Source organism: Staurois parvus, unplaced genomic scaffold, assembly GCF_062004578.1.
Source record: "Staurois parvus isolate SC_StPar_1 unplaced genomic scaffold, SC_StPar_1.0 ptg000430l, whole genome shotgun sequence".
Lineage (NCBI taxonomy): Eukaryota > Metazoa > Chordata > Amphibia > Anura > Ranidae > Staurois > Staurois parvus.
This window is the reverse complement of record NW_028318226.1, coordinates 1,689,810-1,708,103: the sequence shown is the minus strand read 5'-3', so window position 1 is coordinate 1,708,103 and position 18,294 is coordinate 1,689,810. Positions and strand designations below refer to the sequence as shown.

Genomic DNA, 18,294 nt, shown 5'->3' with positions numbered 1-18,294 from the left:
TTATGGTTCCATAGGAATTGTGAGCAGAATTTTTTACAACATGTAAAAAAAGCAACAGGTATGTGGATTGGCAGCGTTTGAAAAAGATAGAGAAGGCGTGGGAGTATGTTCATTTTGATTATTGCTGCCCTTCCAAACCAAGAGAAACAAGGACGATGCCATTTATGGAGGTCCTCTTGGAGAGAACGTAGAGCGGGAAGGAAGTTTTTTGCATAGAGGTCATCGAGGTTGCGGGTAAGTTGTACGCCGAGATATGAAAGGGAATCTTTTTCCCAACGAAACGGGAAATGAGATTCACAGAAAGAGACGAATTCTGGAGGCAGGGATATGTTAAGGGCGAAAGATTTGGAGAAGTTGATTTTAAAGTTTGACAAGAATCGAAAGAGGGCAAAATCTTTTAACAGATTAGGCAAAGTGGTGTGCGGATCAGCAAGGAAGAGAAGGATGTCGTCCGCGTAAGCAGCGAGCTTGTATTCCTTGTCCAATACCCTGATCCCTTTGATGTCAGAGTTCGAGCGGATTTTGCGTAATAGGGGCTCAAGGGATAGGACAAACGAGTGGGGAAAGGGGGCAACCCTGACGTGTTCCGTTTCCTAAGTAAAACGAGTTTGACAGATGTCCATTGACCCGGACTCGAGCGGTGGGGGCCTGTGTACAGGGTCATGATGAAGTTGAGCATCTTCTCACCCAAACCCAGTGACACCAGAGACGCTTGCAGATAGTCCCATGCAATTCTATCAAAGGCCTTCTCTGCATCCAGGGAAAGGAAAAAACCAGAAGTGTTAGATTTGCACATCCAATGGTGAAGGTTAAGGGCCTTAATGGTATTGTCCCTTGCTTCCCTTCCCGGTATGAATCCAACCTGATCTAAATTGATCAAGGTGGGAAGCAGGGGGAGAAGTCTATTAGCCAGGATCTTCGCAAATAACTTAATGTCCACATTCAGCAGGGAGATGGGTCTGTAGTTGGATACCTGCGTGTTATCTTTATCACCCTTGGGGATAACCGTTATGTGGGCCTCCAAAAAACGATGTTGAGGTAGGGGGGATTTGGAGAAAGTATTAAACACCAAAAGAAAGGGGGTACCTAAGATATCCAAGAAGGATTTATAATAGGCTGCGGAGAAGCCGTCGGGACCCGGACTCTTACCAGGTTTTGTCTGTTTCAAAGCACACTGCAGCTCATTCAGGGTCAGATCCGCTTCCAAAGAGTTGGCCAAGTCTTCCGAGAGTGCCGACGGACCGTGGAGCTGGAGAAATTCAGAAATCAAAGAGGCCCTGGATTCTTCAGTGTGCGGCGGTGGGCGTTCAGGAGGAAGGTTATATAAAGATCTATAAAAATGTTCAAAATGGGCAGCAATATCAGGATTAGATGTGGCCATGGTGCCATCGGGACCTCTAATTTTATGTACCGTCATACTGGATCGTTTCTCGCGGAGAGCTCTGGCTAGGAACTTTCCGCTCTTGTTAGCAAATTCATAGTTTTTGAGAGAGAATGAACCGTTTCTTAACCACCTTCCCCAATTCTGTAAGAAGCTGTGAATGTGTACACGTAAGTTCAGATAGGGTCGACGCAGCCAGAGACCGCTTATGTGCTCTCTCTAATGAATGGATCTTATCTGTGAGGCGTCTCAAACGCTCTTGTCTATCTCTTTTACGCTTCAACGCAGCTGCTATGAGGACGCCCTGAATGACACACTTATGAGCCTCCCACTGCGTGAGCGGGGAGGTATCAGGGGAGCAATTGAAAGAAAAGTATTCAACCAGATTGGTGCGGATCTCTTGTTCGATTGCAGAATCTGCAAGAAGGGAGGCGTCCAGGCGCCAATATTTCGAGCGTGTGTAGGTATCTGGGAACCGTAAAGTCATGGTAATGGGATGGTGATCGGAAAGAACCATCAGTTCTATAGAAGCGGTGTGGAGTAGCGGGAGATCTGATTGCGACAAAAAAAGATAGTCTATCCTGGAGTATTATGTGGTGCGGAATAAAATGTGTAATCTTTCACCGTGGGGTAGAGAGTTCTCCAGGAGTCGTGCAGTTGTAAGTGTTGTAATTGTATGTTTATTTGTTTGAGGGCCTTAAACGGTAAAAAGGAGCTTCCTGAGGAGGAGTCTAGCAGAGGATTTAGTGGGACATTCAAATCGCCCCCTAAGATCAGAACGCCTGAATGGAAAGCAGCTAGGGTGGTAGTTATTGTGCGCGTGAAAGAGACCTGCTTGGTATTAGGGGCGTATACATTAGCAAATGTGACGGGTCTATTGGCGAATGAACCCTTTATGAATAAGTACCTGCCTTCAGGATCAGCAAGGGAGTCTGACACAGTAAAGGGAAGATGTCTAGCGAGTAAAATAGCTACCCCTTTCGACTTGGCCAGAGGGTTAGTGGCATGGTGGACTATGGGAAAGTGGAAATTAAAAAGCTTGGGAATAGAGTCCTGACGAAAGTGCGTCTCTTGAAGGAAGACTACATCTGCCTTTTGTTTATGCAGATAGGAGAGCAACATGGAGCGCTTTTCGGGTGTGTTCAGACCCTTGGTGTTGAGTGAGAGGATTTTCAGGGACCTTGGTCTCGAAACTGAGGTGGGGGACGGCATTTTTACCAATCAGTATTGCGTGTTTCCAAAGATGCAGCGCCTCGGGGGGTAAAGGGAGAGAGAAAGAGAGAAAAAAAAGGGGGGGGGGGCCGAAAAGATAGTAAGAGTAAACGGCTAGAGGAAGAGACCTGCTATTCCACGTGAGAAAGGAAGAGAAACCTGAAAAGAAATAGATAGAAAGAGAAATGAGGAGGAGAGGAGCACATAGAAGAGAAGGAGACGAACAGTATGAGGCAAGTAAAGAGAAAAGGGAGAATCGAGATAGTGAAGATAGCCGTAAAAATATTCAGTAAGAGCTCGCAGAGCCTACTGTGTTGGGAACGAGGTAGACGACGAAACGAGAGTAGAACCACCGCCGGCCGGAAACCACCATGAGATGTGTAAAAATTTGTTTATAAGAGTGGGATTTGAAGAGGGAGGAGTCTACAGAGACCCATATTGCAGAATAAGCTTGGGGTACGATATGTAGCGCAGGGCCCTAGCCCTCACTGTAGAGTAGCAGGGCACATAAGAGGGAGGAAAAAAAAAATTTTTTTTTTTCTTGGCGTCGAATACAGCTGCATGGGTAGGGGCGGAGGTACAGCACGAGTGGATGAAAGCCAATCTGAGGCTACCTTAATCATAAATGTGCCTAAAGTGTCAGGGTTTAGAGGCCATAACTACTTGTGAGCCATCAGGTAATTTTGAGACATTTGGCAGGCAATTAAGGGGGAAAAGGCAATAATCGGAATTGTAGGAGGCCGTATGAGTATTACAAGCATCCCCTTACATGAAATATAGTATCAACAGGTCAACATGTGCAATAACAGTTAAAGCAATGCAAAAACAGAAAAAACAGCGTTGAGTCCCAAGCATCGTGCAAAAATGTCTGGGCTACCCCAGAGTCAACGCCAATCAGTATGTCTCATAGAGTAGAAAGGCTAAGTGTCAAAATTCAAAGCAAGGATAAACCATCTACAGCCCCTATGGTGACAACAGGGACGAGCATCACCTCTCACGCACTAGGGAGATCGGGGAGGTCACAGGGGTATGGGGAAAGCAGGTCCCGTGGAAGCATTGACAGTGCGGGCAACCCCTGGATCGTACTCTCATCCGGATCAAGAGACGGGGATCGGCCAGTAAGCAGAGGCACGTCCAGATGGGACAGCTTAGTAGGAGGCGAGGAGAGGTGATGTTCGCTCGCCAAGCCAAAAAAAGAAAAAAAAAAACCCCCCCATCTGTGGCATCCCCCTATAAGTCCCTGCTTCCTCCCCGCACCCAACTCCCCCCTCCCTCCCAGGCCCCCAGCACACCCCCAATTGTATCATATACTGTACTAAGTCTGTCAGGGTCTTCTTTGAGGACACCGATTAAGCAGAGCGTGTCCTGACGGGCAGCAGAGAAGCAGAGGTCATCTGGATACTTCCACGGAGAAACAGGTCTTCTTCCAATATAGCAAGAGGAGGCTCTGGGGGAACAAAAAGGACAGGGACAAAGGAAGACAGACAACTCAGAGGCCCACATTAGATTGGAGTACGTGTGGGTCTAGCTCATGGGGCAAGTCGGAGCGAGGTCTGTTGGCTGAAACCGGGATGCTGAATGTCGATAGAGAAGAGAGAGCTGAAGAATAGGTCATCTGTCCAGGAGGAGGAGCCATTCGTATTATGTATAGATCTCTTCTGACCATGGCGTAGAGATGATCAATAGGGGGCTCACAGAAGTCCACCATTCGTTAGTTGCGGAGCAGACCTCTAGGGCATTGAGTCCCTTTTGGGAGGTCAGATAGTGAAATGAAAGCAATGAAGGTCCACTGATCATTGCGTGAGAGAGCGAAGAATCGCTGGGACTCATGTGGAAAAATGGTATAGAAACATGAGGATAACAGTAAAACTGCAGGCACCTGGTAAAAAATGTGCATGAGTTGCATGAGTAGATGAGGATTAGGTAGGATTAAGTCTCGTACCGTGACTTTCTATGCGCAGGCGAGGCCGTAGGGCTAGGGGCAGCCACAGTGCGCTCTGTGGGGTGTCTTGGAGGAGTCGACGGGACTGTCCGACGTCTACGATGGGAATGGCCTTGCCAATCCATTGCGTCTTCCGCAGATCCCGCGTCCAGGGCCGGCTGCAGTCCCAAGAGTCCGTACCAATCTGGCAGGGCTATCGGTGGGATGTTCATAGAGGAACAGAAAGACGGTAGATCTTCGGGGTTTTGCAAGTTAAAGGTGTGACCACCAGCCTGTACTGAAAGGCAAAAGGGAAATCTCCACCTATAGGACAGATTTCGGGAGCGAAGCGTGTCTAGTAATGGACGCAGGGCTCGCCTTTGGCGTAAGGTCATGCTGGATAAGTCCTGGTACAGTTGTATTTCCGCCCCTTTGTAAGTTAGATGTCTTCTGTCCCTTGCACGTCTGAGGATGTCCTCCTTGATCGGGAAGCTGACAATGCAGCATACCACATCCCTGGGTGGGTCTGCGTCACCCCCCCTAGGCCAGATGGCCCTATGTACACGCTCTATGTCAATTGGAGTTGCTGGCGGGCGGCCTAAGAGGTCATTAAAGATGGTCGTTACTGCATGCCACGGATTCTGATATTGTGTCTACGGCCACGGTTGTCTAGATCCTCGATATGCTTGTAAAAATCCCGGATAGTCAAGGTGTGCGACTCTGTCGCTGTAAATATACTATGGCAGTCTTATTTTGTCTAGCGGCCATCTCTACTTGATCCATTCTGGACCCCATAGCGCGGATATCCTCGCGCAGGTCGTTAAGGGTAGTGGTTAGTGTGACCTTAATGTCTGCAGCCACAGCTTGTAAGTCCCTTAAGGAGAGGGACTGTGTGGCAGAGGAGATATCATGTTGTGGCACTGTGTCCTGGCCAGCGTGTGTCTCAGAGCAGAGAGAGCAGCCTGTGTCCTCGGCTGCAGAGGGAGGGGGAGAGGGGGATGGAGAGAGAGAGGGAGAAGGCTGTGGCCCTGCTCTCTGCTGATGGGCGCTGAACAGCTCCTTTATGTGCCTCCCAGTAGTGCTAGGGCCCCTCGGGGACCGGGACCGTGCGCCGGAGGACATCCTGTCGGGTTTCCCCATAACGAAGGGGCACTGTCTCACCCGACTCCTCTGTGCGGTGTGGTGGATCGATCCGGCCGGCGGGAGCTCTAGATTCAAGCGCCCATGTTCGTCGGCGGCTAGCCACGCCCCCTGATATTATTCTATAGCTTTTTTGTGAGCTCTAAGCACAAATTGTAGAGGCGGAGGGGACATGCAGACACCTTATGATGCCTGCTATAAGGCTTGGTTCACACTAGAGCCAATGGAAGCCTCTGTGGGACCTTCACTTTGTCCTGGAGCTCCAACCACCCGTACACAGAATAGAACCCTCAGGCGGGTGCTATTAAAGTGTTCCTAAACCCACAACAGTAAAATCAGTCTTTATATGCAGTAAAGCATGCTTGTTATACTCACTGTGGAGTCTAAAGGGTTAATCCTCTGCATTGTGTAAAAATGCTGTTTGATCCTTTCTTCTCTGCTCCTCCCCTTTTTCAAGTGACCACCTCTTATCTCCAGACTGAACCGTAGGCATGCACAATGCTCAGTTTGGTGTGTATTGCTAGAGAGGTGCATGTGATTAGCCAATTAGCACTGTCCGGACAGGTCAGGGGATTTCCATCCTCCTAGAAAGAAAACTCCTCCTAAAAGCTTTAGCTAGTGGTAGGCTGGAGATGTCACCATGGCCAGGTCTTTTGACAAAATGGCATGGAAGACTTGTGACCTGAAAAAATGGCTGCTACACACACAGCTATTCGGGTGCCAGGTACGCCTGACCATTACAGTATATATTTATAACTTAACAGGCAGAAAAAACATATACATTGGTACATACATTTGGGCTTGTGCTAAATTCCCCAAAGAAAATGTATGCTTGTGTAAGGTTTTACTGTATAAATGATGGCAGTCACTACAAAGAATTCTCCTAGTGGCAGAGTAGGTTACAAAACCAAAGCATTCTTAATTATAGGGTGCCTTCTAAGTCTGTGTTTAACTTTGTTTTAAGCAGGGCTGTCTTAAAAGGGTGTCATATCCAAGCCAAGATTTTGGAGCACCAATTTAGTGCATTTGATGTGAACTATATATTTAAGATGGCGCTATTGTTTTCCTCAAAAACCTTATTTTTAGGCTGCATTTACACTAACTTATAAAAATGCACCTAGCAGCAGCATTTAGAGATTCTTTCTTCTGCCTTTAGAAGCAAATAATACTTTCCTATGTGTCCATGCACACTTGGTAATCTTTGGTGGTTTTTTTTTTAAGCTCTGCGTTCAGGAGCACAGTAACCAGTCCTACATGATTCGAACTGCTGCTAAGAGCTGAAAGCAGCGGGTTGTTAAGGAGCAGCCTGCTATTGCATCCTTAACAACCGATGACTCATCACCTGTCAGTGGGATTTCCTGATGACAGCTGAATGTGAGCAAAAGAATGCAGGCATTAAAAAACTTGCCTTTTTTTTTTTTTTTTTTAAATGCCTGCATCCTTTTTGTTCATTTAGCTGTCATCCAGGAAATCCCACTGACAGCTGATGAGTCACCAGTTGTTAGGGATGTGGACAGCTGCCTGTTCCTTTACAATCCCGCAGTTCAGCTCTAAACACCGGCAACATCCAGCACAAAAACAGAAAAGCGTCGACAAAAAAGGCAATTCTTTTTATCCAGCATTTTTCTGGCCATGATTTTTAAGCTCCTAGTGTATATGGGGCCTTACATTTTTTTTTTTTTTTTTTTTTTTTTTTTATATAGAGAAAGGTATGCTGGCCATACACAAACTGAATTTCATCCAATTTCTATTAAATTAGCCACAATATGTTATATAGATAGCTCTGTTCATTTTTCAATTGACTTTTGTCGAAGGAACTTGGCTGGGTTTAAAACTAGTACACCTTGGGTTGATTATACTGTATGCCCTGATGCCCTAAATAGTTTTTTTTTGTTTTTTTTTGCCCATTTTGATCATCAAAACTTCAGAGGTGAAACCCAAATGAAAGCACTTGTGGGGGAGCAGACACTGGTAGTACAGCCATGGGTGAATTCTACCTGAAGACTGAACAAGGCAGCAGGACCATATGGGGGGGTCAGGCAGGCTGTACACTGAGGGTATGTGCTGATCAGTTTGCAGAGACTGTTGCCAACATTTTTACTCTGTCATTGTGACATTTGTGTCATTTTTTTTAAATCCATTATTAGGGATCCTGAACTGAAAAAACTCATTGATTATCACGCAGTTGCTTTAACTCCAGTGATTATGAAGTGCTTTGTGGCTTGTACTATCACACATCAAGGCCAGCATCCCCACTGATCTGGAAAAACATCAGTTTGCTAGAGTCAACAGATTGACTGCTTTGCATACATCCATGACCCATCTAGAGCACCGAAGACTTATGTTGGAATGTTGTTTATTGATTTCAGTTCGGCCTTCATTAATCGCCACAAAATAGTGTACAAGATTAACAGCCTGGGCTAAGGGCCCCCCTCACTCTTTTGTGCATTTATTTTTATTTGCTGCAGGAGCCTGTATAGCATTGTGCCAGTGATCAGCAGATAGCTGGTGCCATGCAAGTCTCCTGTAGACCCGTCAGTATATCTGCTTGCCCTTATGGGATGTACGGGCAAGTAGATCTACTGACAGAATGATTCAGTGAACTACCACGGCACTCCACAGCTCCAAGGTAGTTCATTGAGAACTACAAGCCACTGAGGCTGTTGGGACTTGTAGTTTCTCATTCAAAGATGAGTGACATGGCCAGTCGGGCAGAGCCCTGCATGGCCACGATTTTCTTAAAATTTGACAGCTAGCGGGGGGAGAAGAACCCCATGCTAGCTGTCACAGTGGGGGTTCGGCAGCCGTTGCTTTCATAACATGTCGCATGTTACACCCATATTCCATATTTCTGAAAAGTGAACTTATCCTTTAAAGTGCTACTAAACCCAGGACCCGGCATTCACTATATCTCCCATAGTACACACAACATGGAAATGCTTTTATTTTAGTAAATATAATTCGCTAGGTAACTTTTTTCTCATCAGCAGTATATAGCAGTCTTGTGACTTCTATCAGTGTCTGGCTGATCACTGGTTAAAGCTTGTAGGAGGAGTTTTCATTCTGCTCTGACTGTTCTACAAGGCTGATAACCCCTGACTGGCCTTGTGCTGATCACACGCACCCTCCCAAAAAAAAAAAATCTCCAGCCATACACACTAAACTGAGCATGTGCAGAGTGACTCCTAGAGGTCTGTGCTATCAGCAGATGAATTGGGGACAGTAGAAGGAGGGGAGGATCAGAGAAGACAGGCTCAAACAGCCTTTTTTACACAATGTGGAGGATTACCCCTTAGGTTCCACAGTGAACATAACGAGCATGTTTTACTGCATATACAGACTGATTTTACTGTTGTGTGTTTAGTAACACTTTAACTAAAGCTGACAATACATGGATTGAAATTCATCTGGTTCAGTAGCGATCGGCTGAGTTTCAATCCATGTATGGGCAGGCTAGTTGTACAGAAGTTCATCCACTGAACAACTTCTGTAGAAACGGCCTGTTGGGTTTTCCTGACCTATTAGTGCTGCCTCCCTGGTGTCAGAACACAACAGCACAGTGGGAGTGATTTTCCCCACCCACCCACACTGAGTATGTGGATAGGGGAATCTTCTTCTTCCTCCTTCCTTCCTCCTTCCTCTTTCTTCTTTCTTTTTTTTTTTTTTTTTTGTTCAGCCTGCTGGTTGCATGAAAAAAAGGTTGTATGGCCAGTTTAACAGTCAACAAACTGAGATTATTGAACTAATTCCATATGCTCTAACTGCCCCTCATTTCAAACCAAATCCCCCTGTCCCTCTTTCCTCCTCAATTGTCCCTCTTTTTGGTCTGTTTTACAGATATCTATGCAAATGTACCATTTATCTAAAAAAAAGTGTTGTTCTGCTCTAAAACCTTTATTCTATTGCTTCATTATCTCGTTTACTATTCTAAAAAGCCAGTATAAAGGAAAAGCAGGTCACACTGATCGAAGTTCACAATGATACCACTTAGACTTATACATAACAATAATGAGACCTCTAGAAGTTCAACATCTGGTCCAGTGGTGCACAGACAACAACGCGATACTAAGTACTACAAGAACTAAGGAGATAATGGTGGAATATAGGAGATCCTGGAAGTCTACCCATTCCCCTCTGCATATAAATTGTGAGGAAGTGGAGGTGTGAATAACTATGAATCCTGAGCATTTTCTAAAACAGACAAATTGTCATGGTCCATCCTCACCTCGCAGCTGGTGAAGAATGCACAACAGAGGCTTAGACGTAAAGCGATTCTAAAGGCAGCAGGTTTTTTACCTTTTTGTCATTAAACACCCATAATAAAATCAAATGCTGTGCATACACACTCATTCACTATGAGACTAGTTTTCTGTATTCTGCAAAAAACATGTTTAATGCTGCTGCTCTCAATCTCCACCTTGTATTCATATCCTCAATTCAGCTATGGATTTTGCAGCTCTAGTGGCAACTCTGCACATGCCCAGTTTTCATTGAGTTTCTATGCTAAACATTTTCTCCCTATCAATTTTGAGCAGCCCATGGGATTATAGAGTCACACATGTGGGTGTAAACACAGTGGTAAATGATGAACCAGTCCCTTCCTCCTCCTCCATGGCCACCAATCAGCTAAACACAATGGGGGCAGGCTATTACATCTTGATTGATGGAGGCTTCTCCTCCCTGTTATTCTAAGACACAGGCTAGAGGGGTATGACACAGCCTGTAACTATCACAAATCCACCCACACCACGTTATTTCCACAAAATAATAAAGATTTGATTTCCAATAAATATTTTTGTATGACAATTTAAAACAGTTCATTTATTTATTTATTTTTACTCTGTAATCCAAATTCTGTAGTTTTTATTTAATTTTTTTTTGTTTACAAACGATTTTTAGTAAAAGATAGACAACAATAACAGTGAAATCTCTTGAGGGTCAAAACGCCTCAAGAACAAGGCACATAGGTAAGCAACAATAGTATAAGATACAATCATAAAAAAAGATAAATGCACGTACATGAGTAAGGCAGTCAGTAAGAAGTGCAAAACAACTAAGCAGTTTCCAAAGGTTCAAAACACATCAAACCATGATAGACCATCAGTCAGAGAATAAATGCCGATATGTTTTCCAACCATCCCATTTTCTGTTGAACAAGTGCATCCTATCTAGCAGTGTATAATGAATATGTTCCATGAGAATAACCATGTCAACTCTCCGCAGGACGGAGGCCAAAGGAACTGTCGAGGGCTTCCAATGAAGGGCAGTGGCCCGTAAGGATGAGAGACAAATCATATGGATTAGCCTCGTCTCGTTGACAGGAACACCCAAAATAGGGGCACCCAATAAACAGATTTGCAAATACATAGTTATTGGAGTATCCACCAAGGCATAGGCCACAGCCGAGATTCTATTCCAGATCAAGGAGAGACTAGGACAAGGCCAAAACACATGCACATGCTGCAGCCCCTAAAACAGAGGTGCAACATCTCTGGGAACATATGTAGTCTTAGTCTAGAGAAGGTATAGTACCAGCGAGTTAAAACTGGGCTGTCTCACAGACCAAGAGAGCTAGAGCCCCTCTGTATATTATCCACCATGGACTTCCAGTCCTCATCAGAAAACATAATAACACAATCTGCCTCCCATTTCTGTCTATACAAGGGGGGAGTAGGGAAGGCGACATTTTATTTTAAACATGTGACCAGCATCAGTTTACTAGAGATAAAATCTTTCCCATATAATACCAACATCACAGCAGATTATAGATACTAAATGTTAAATCTGGACACTGAATATTGGTCATATAAAGAAAAGGGCTAGCAGTGTCGGCAAATATCCAACCTGCCCAGAATACAGTATGTTGATTCCTCTTCTGTCTAGAAGAAGCTATAGAACAAACATGACTCCCTCAGGGCTGAACAAGTGAAATCTTGACATGTACAGCCAGCTTTAGAACATCCTCATTAAATCTCGCCAACAGATACTTTGAGAGCAGTAGAAAAAACTGATGTAGACCTCTTCCCCACTCCCTACTGCTTCTTTATTTAATGTTTGTGTATTTGTTGGATAGATCCTTTCTCATCCTCTTCTGGAGACCACACAAGAAATAGAAAAATCTCATTAGTTCCCAAACAGGCTTTCACATTTTGTAACCATTTTTTCAGTTTTGGGTTTCTATTGAACCGGCCAATGCCATCTGACTTTTGACCCGTGTGTACTAGGTTTTATTTCAAGTGAACAAAACATAGACTTTATTCACTGCAATGTTGGGCAGGGCAAGGCCTGCATTGTGCTGCCCAACATTTCAGTGCGGTTCGGCCCGGTGCACTGCGATAAAATGCTGGGCTGCATTGTTTTCTGTGTGTTCCCGCAGTGACAGACGTTTTACCATGCGGTAAAACGTCTGTCACCATATATAGTGTAAATTGGTCCTAAATGTTGCTGGAAGGATCACTAGATAAGGGTAAAGAAAAAAAGCATAATGCAAAAATATAACTAATGCAGTTACCGTATTGAAGGATGGGTAAGCTACAATATATAACATTTTTGTTTAAGTTTCTATACAACAAGTTTTAAAGATTCTGTGGTATTAAAAAAAAACATATATAACGAGCATTGCCATTTTTTTTTTTTTTTTTTATTTTATTTATGCTGCCAGTCCTTTTGGGGCAAATTCAGACCTATTCAGTTTGTTGCAGTACATTAAAGGATAAGGGTATTTAGGGTGTAACTTGTTACCAAAGAGCACCTGGCCATCGTTGCGACAGGGGGCAGGGGATCCTCTCCTCGCTCCTATTATCACAGCTATAAACAGCATATCTGTGCGAAGCTCTGCCAATAATGCTTGCATCGTTCTTTCACCTTTTACGGTGAATTACTGAACTACAGGTATCATCTGCCATTGCAACAGATGGCTTGTAGTTGTCAATGAACTGCGAGGGTGCTGGTGAGCACTTTCTTAGTTTCATTTGTTTTGCCATTCAGTAACTGCCCACCCATATGGAAGGTACAGCATTCTAAGAGTCTGCAGGATCCTGGCAAACATAGACATAGAGAACTAATGGCAGAAAAAAGACCAAGTGGTCCATAGTCTTCCATTTTTATTATACATATTGTTGTGGGGTTTTTTTTTTCTCATTAACTTTTTTGTCTGAGTATAGATCTATGGTTTTGTCCCAAGCATGTTTGAAGCCATTTAATGTTGACTGACTCTGCTGTAAGTCTGTTTCAAGCATCAACTACTCTTTCAGTAAAATAATACCTTCTAAGATTACTTTTGAACTTTCCTCCAGTTTGATGTCAGGTCCCTGTGTTCTTGTTTTTGGTTTCATATTGAAAATCCTGCCCTCCTGAACCTTATTCATGCCCTTGATGTATTTGAAGGTTTCAATCTTGTCTCCCCTTTCCCTTCTTTCCACCAGACTGTACATGTTAAGTTCCTGATATTTTTTTATCCCCCAGACTTGTTCTACCATATCAATATCTTTTTGTAAGTGGGGTCTCCAGGACTGGACACAGTATTCTAAATGAGGTCTCATTAAAGATCTATATAGTGGAACCAGGACCTCCTTCCACCTGCTGATGACCCCTCTAGTGATGTATCCTAGAATTCTGTTTGCTTCTCCCACTGCCTGGTCACGCTGTTTGATCATTTTGCAATCATGTGAAATACGTACCCACAAACCTTTTTCCTCTGTAGTGCTGGCCAACACTGTACCCCCAATGCTGATCCCTGGTGCAGTGTTTTACAGGCTGTGGTGTAACAAAGAAACAAATGCGCATTTCTTTTTTTGCAAGAAGATGTGCATGTATTTTTTATATATATATATATATATATATATATATATATATATATATATATATATATAAGGTGAACCTATCCTTTAACGAATGCAATGTTCTTGTGTTAATATCTCTTGCGTTAAAAGACCTCATTAATTTGCTTGGGTTATCTTTGTATCAGAAGTTGGGTCTGTACTATTTTCTAACACCGTGCACCACAACTTTTCTTTAACATTGTAATGTGTACAGTGCAGATGCGTTGATATTGTGCCATTTATAATGAATGGCATGGTGGTGCTTGCGTTGCTGTGCCTTGTGGTAATGCACTTTACCGCAAAAAAATAATCAGAATGGTAAAAGGGAAACACTTCTTCCCCCCCAAAAGGCAAACTGAACTCAGCCATAGTTTAAGGCAGTGGTTCTTAACCTGGGTTCGATCGAACCCCAGGGGTTCGGTGAGTCAGTCTCTCGGGTTCGGCGGAGGTGAAGACCCACACTCGACTCATATGATTCGTGATGACATGCCCCGCTTGTCCATCATTGGCTGCAGGTGGTCACACAACATCGCTTAGCCCAGTGGTCGGCAAGCCGCGGCTCGCGAGCCACATGCGGCTCTTTACACGCTTTAATGCGGCTCTTTACACGCTTTAATGCGGCTCTTGTGTGCCGGGCACCCGCTCCCCTCCCTCCTCTCGGGCGGCAGGGACTCTGCAGCGTGATCCAAAAAAAAAACAACCAGGGCAGCGCGCTCAAATGCAATGATTGGCCAGTCTCGCTGCCACTCACATCCTGATAGCCAGTGATTGGCTGTCAGGATGTGAGTAGGCGGGGCAGCGTGACGAACGTGAGAGGAGCTAGGCTCCTCTCACAGTCCGCCCTGAAGACCGGAACGGTGCGGGAACACGGCGAGAGGAACGCGCGGAGCAAAGGTAAGTGAATTGACACAGGGGGGACTTGGCTTACTACTTGCTACTTACTTACTACTACTATATAAGGGATGAATTACTATAGGGGGGATGAATTACTATAGGGGGGATGAATTACTATATGGGGGATGAATTACTATATGGGGGATGAATTACTATATGGGGGATGAATTACTATATGGGGGATGAATTAGGGATGATGTAAAGTTAAATCTATAGCCACTGCTAGCGTGTGTTTATAGTTTATAAGGATGAGGGTTAAAGGTTTCTGGTTGTATCCTCCTGAGGGAGCTTCACTAATTAGTCACTGACCTGTGAAAATCGTGCTAACCTTTTACATATTAGTCCCAGGTCAGTGATTAACTAGACACTGAATCCAGGATCCAGAAGACAGCCCCAGAGCCAGCACTGGATTCTCCAAAATTTCATTACATGTTCCCCTTGATCTAAATCAGGGGTCTCAAGTTTTTAAACAAAGTGCCAGTTGACTGTCCTTGAGACAAAAGGTGGCTGGCCTATGGCCAGTGGGAGTAGAAATTGACCTTGTGTCTAGTGAGAGTATACAATGCCCTATCTTTGGTGTCAGTGCGAGGAATTATGCCTCATCCTTGGTATCAGTAGAAGAAATTGTGCCCTTTCATTGGTGTCAATGAGGGGAATAGTGCCCCATTGCTGGTGTCAGTGAAAGGAATTATTGTTATTTTATTATTATACAGTATTTATAAAGCGCCAATCGTTTGCTCAGCGCTGTACATTACAAAAGGGGACAGAACATGTGACAGAACAATATCAATACAATGCAAAACATGAGGGGATTGAGGGCCCTGCTCTTTCGAGCTTACAATCTAGGAGGGAGGGGATGGTGGCACAGGAGGAGCAGGAGGAGGAATAGTGGTCAATTGTTGGTATCGATGGAAAGAATTCTTTTCAATCATTGTTGTCAATGGAAGGAATTGTGCCCTTTTGTAGGTGTCTGTGGGAGGAATAGTGCCCCATTATTGGTGTCAGTGACAGGAATTATGCCCCATTGTTGGTATCCGTGGATGGAATAGTGCCCAAGGACCAGATAAAGGCAAGCAAAAGGTTGCAGTTTGGAGACAACTGATCTAAATAAAAGAAAACTTTTTTTTTTTTTTTCCCCTTCAAAGCCTCTTCACACATGCAGGAACTCCACATCTTGTGTAAACACAGCTCACCAACATTCTTTAGTTTAAGAACTTTAGTTAACCCTAGGAGGAGACTGGAGTCATTACCCTCTACACCTTCTTAAAGTCATCATTTTCTAAATGACTAATCATAAAGATTAGAATCACTTCCCGCTATTGTAATTCTTGACTCCCCATTAGTTGGTTTCCTTCACAAAATCACCCCAGATAGTTTACCAGGGAAAGTACGCAACATACACCCAGCCTATTACCCAGCCAATTAGCCAACAAGGGATTTGACTGTATCACCTGTTGGCTGGCTGTGATGTATCTCTGCTGGTATGATGGATGTCCTGAGGGATGTTTCTTGGGGGGGGATAGACCGAATAAAGCACCAACTGGGTAAGGTGGAGTTTGGGAGTATTTCCCTGGTGGGAAGGATTCCTAGGGGCCCAGTACCTCCTGATTTGACCAGTGCTACCATGTTCAGCTAAGGAGAGCCTACGGTGTCAAGCACCTCCTGGGAGTGATGACTTGCTGGAGAAACACTATGAGTATAAGACCACACTGTGGGAAACTGCTTTAGGCTGCGACACCCCTTGTTTTTTTCTGCACCTCGCCTTATAGGCTAGGCCTTTTGGCCGAGACTGTGGCAATTTTTGTTACCAAGCCACAAGGCCTAGCCAGTGAATTTACACTGGCACCTTTTTTTATTTCTCTCCACATCTGTGTCACCTTCCCATTTTATGTGTGTTTTTCACTTACAGGATGGTAGAGTGAGGGTCTTTGGGCCTACCCTGAAGTCTAGGGGAAGGATGTGTGGCCCTCAGGTTTCTTCTTCTCCTGTCTTTAGGGGGTCTCTCTGCTCCTCATCTAATACTTGGTGGTTGGCTTCAGCTGATTACGAGAAGAGGGGTCTGCCAGGCCTTTTGGCTAGCCCCCATCGGGAGTCTTGCATCTTGGGGATAGGGAAGTCAGGGAAGGATCTTTCCTCTTCGGGAGGGGGCCATATGATCCTAGTACACTTTTTTTGTGTATGTTCACATGCACTTTTTTGATTCACTTATTGCATACTACACCACAGACCCGAAAGGAAAAAAAAAAAAACCTGTTGCTTCTCTTGACTAATACTGACCCCAAATATAGTATTGGGGCATTCGATTTACAGAGTTAAAAATTTGTCAAATTCATAAATGGCTGGTGTGGAATGTGTTTGAATCTTACCAGATTTTCATTAAAATATTTCTCCTCACTGTGTAGGTCAAGCTGCAGCGTTCCACAAGTTTGATGGGTAATTTCAGTATTGATGATGCATTTGAGGTGTCTATTGAAGACACTGGACCAAGATTTGGGGCCCTGCATTTTGGCGGAGATGAGAATCAGCAGAATCGGCATAAGTACCAGGTGAGTTTAAACATAAAATATGTAAAGTAGGTTTATAAAATACAGTAAGGCTCCATGCACACTGGGCTTAAAAAAAACACCAGTTCCCTTGGCCGAAAAAAAACACTATAGAGCATTTTTGGACACAGTTTAGACAAGTTTTGGAGCATTTAGCATTTTTTCTGCCAGAAAGCTCCAATCAAAAAAACACAAACCAGAAGGGTTTTTTTTCTTGCCTCTGAATGTGGAGTTTAAAATATGCATCTAATCGTCCTAATGTGCATGGACACAGGATAACACGGAGCTGCTTCTAGAGGCAAAACGCAAAACTCCTGTAGAAGCAGCATTTTGTAGGCCACTATGCATGGAGCCCAAAGGTTTGAACTGAAATCCTTAAGATGGCCTTACGGTAAATATAACATTTCTGTCTGGTCAAAATGTATACCTTGATTTGCTTTAAATTTCAGAGACTGTAAAAGTAGAAGTATGGTTTAAATTTAAGAAAAAAATCCTAAAGTGGTAGTAAACTTTTTTTTTTTTTTTTTAATTTTACCTACAGGTAAGCTTATAATAACACTTACCTGTAGGTAAAATTACTGTCTCCTAAACGAGCACTGTTTAGGAGATATTCTCTCGTTCCTGAAGCCAGTGCATGCGCTCTGAAGGAACAGCATACCTGTGCCTCTGGCCCAGAGCTGTGTGCTGTGGCCCAGGACTCCTGTGCGGGAGTGACGTCATTACAGCCTAGGCGTCAGTCAGAGAAGAAGGACCGGGTGAAGATGGAAGCCCTGTCAGCTGTGACAGCATGCCTCTGGAGGGCTTCATTTTAAGGTACGTTTTAAATAATGTGCTAGCATGCAATGACATTACCTGGCAGGAGATTTTTTTTTTCTTTTTTTCCCTTTCTTGCAGTTTACTAATGCTTTAATTAGAAGTGTATATACACTTAGTTTTCCTGATAAGCCTGACAATGAATTCCACTTAATCCAGCTTTCTGTGGGGCAAAAATTCTGCATTGTTCTGAGCTCAGAGCAGAGTTGCCACTCTAATGTAGACTGTGCCTGCTTACACTACAGTGGGATGAGAATATTAGCATTGTCATTGTTGTTTTAAAAGCATGTAGCTTGTTAATCAGCACCCATAGTCCATCAATGCTTTCTGGGTTGCAATACTGCATCTGCTGCTAAAAACCCTCCCATGTCAGCTGCAGTGTCAGGGAGGGGGAGCTTGTGAAGTAAAAAAGTTGGGACAGTCAGGGAAGGTAAAATAAGTTTTTACTTTTGAGGTTTGTGCATTTCAATTGGTAATTCGATTCAGTGCTTGTTACAACTGTCATAGAGGATCCTTTAGATGTACTTTTTAAAGCTGACCTTCAGCTTTTAGTGATGTTTAAGCAATTCA

General features: G+C 44.0%; 1 protein-coding gene across 2 annotated transcripts in view; it reads left to right on the top strand.

Annotated features, from left to right (window-relative positions):
- TMEM134 (transmembrane protein 134) overlaps nucleotides 1-18,294 on the top strand; it is a 62,404-nt gene that overhangs the window by 15,033 nt on the left and 29,077 nt on the right. For both annotated transcript variants that reach the window (XM_089687574.1, XM_089687575.1), the window contains exon 2: nucleotides 16,771-16,914. In XM_089687574.1, the coding sequence (XP_089543700.1) occupies nucleotides 16,798-16,914 (117 nt within the window). In that variant the 5' untranslated portion in view covers nucleotides 16,771-16,797. The remainder of the gene's footprint in view (nucleotides 1-16,770; nucleotides 16,915-18,294) is intronic.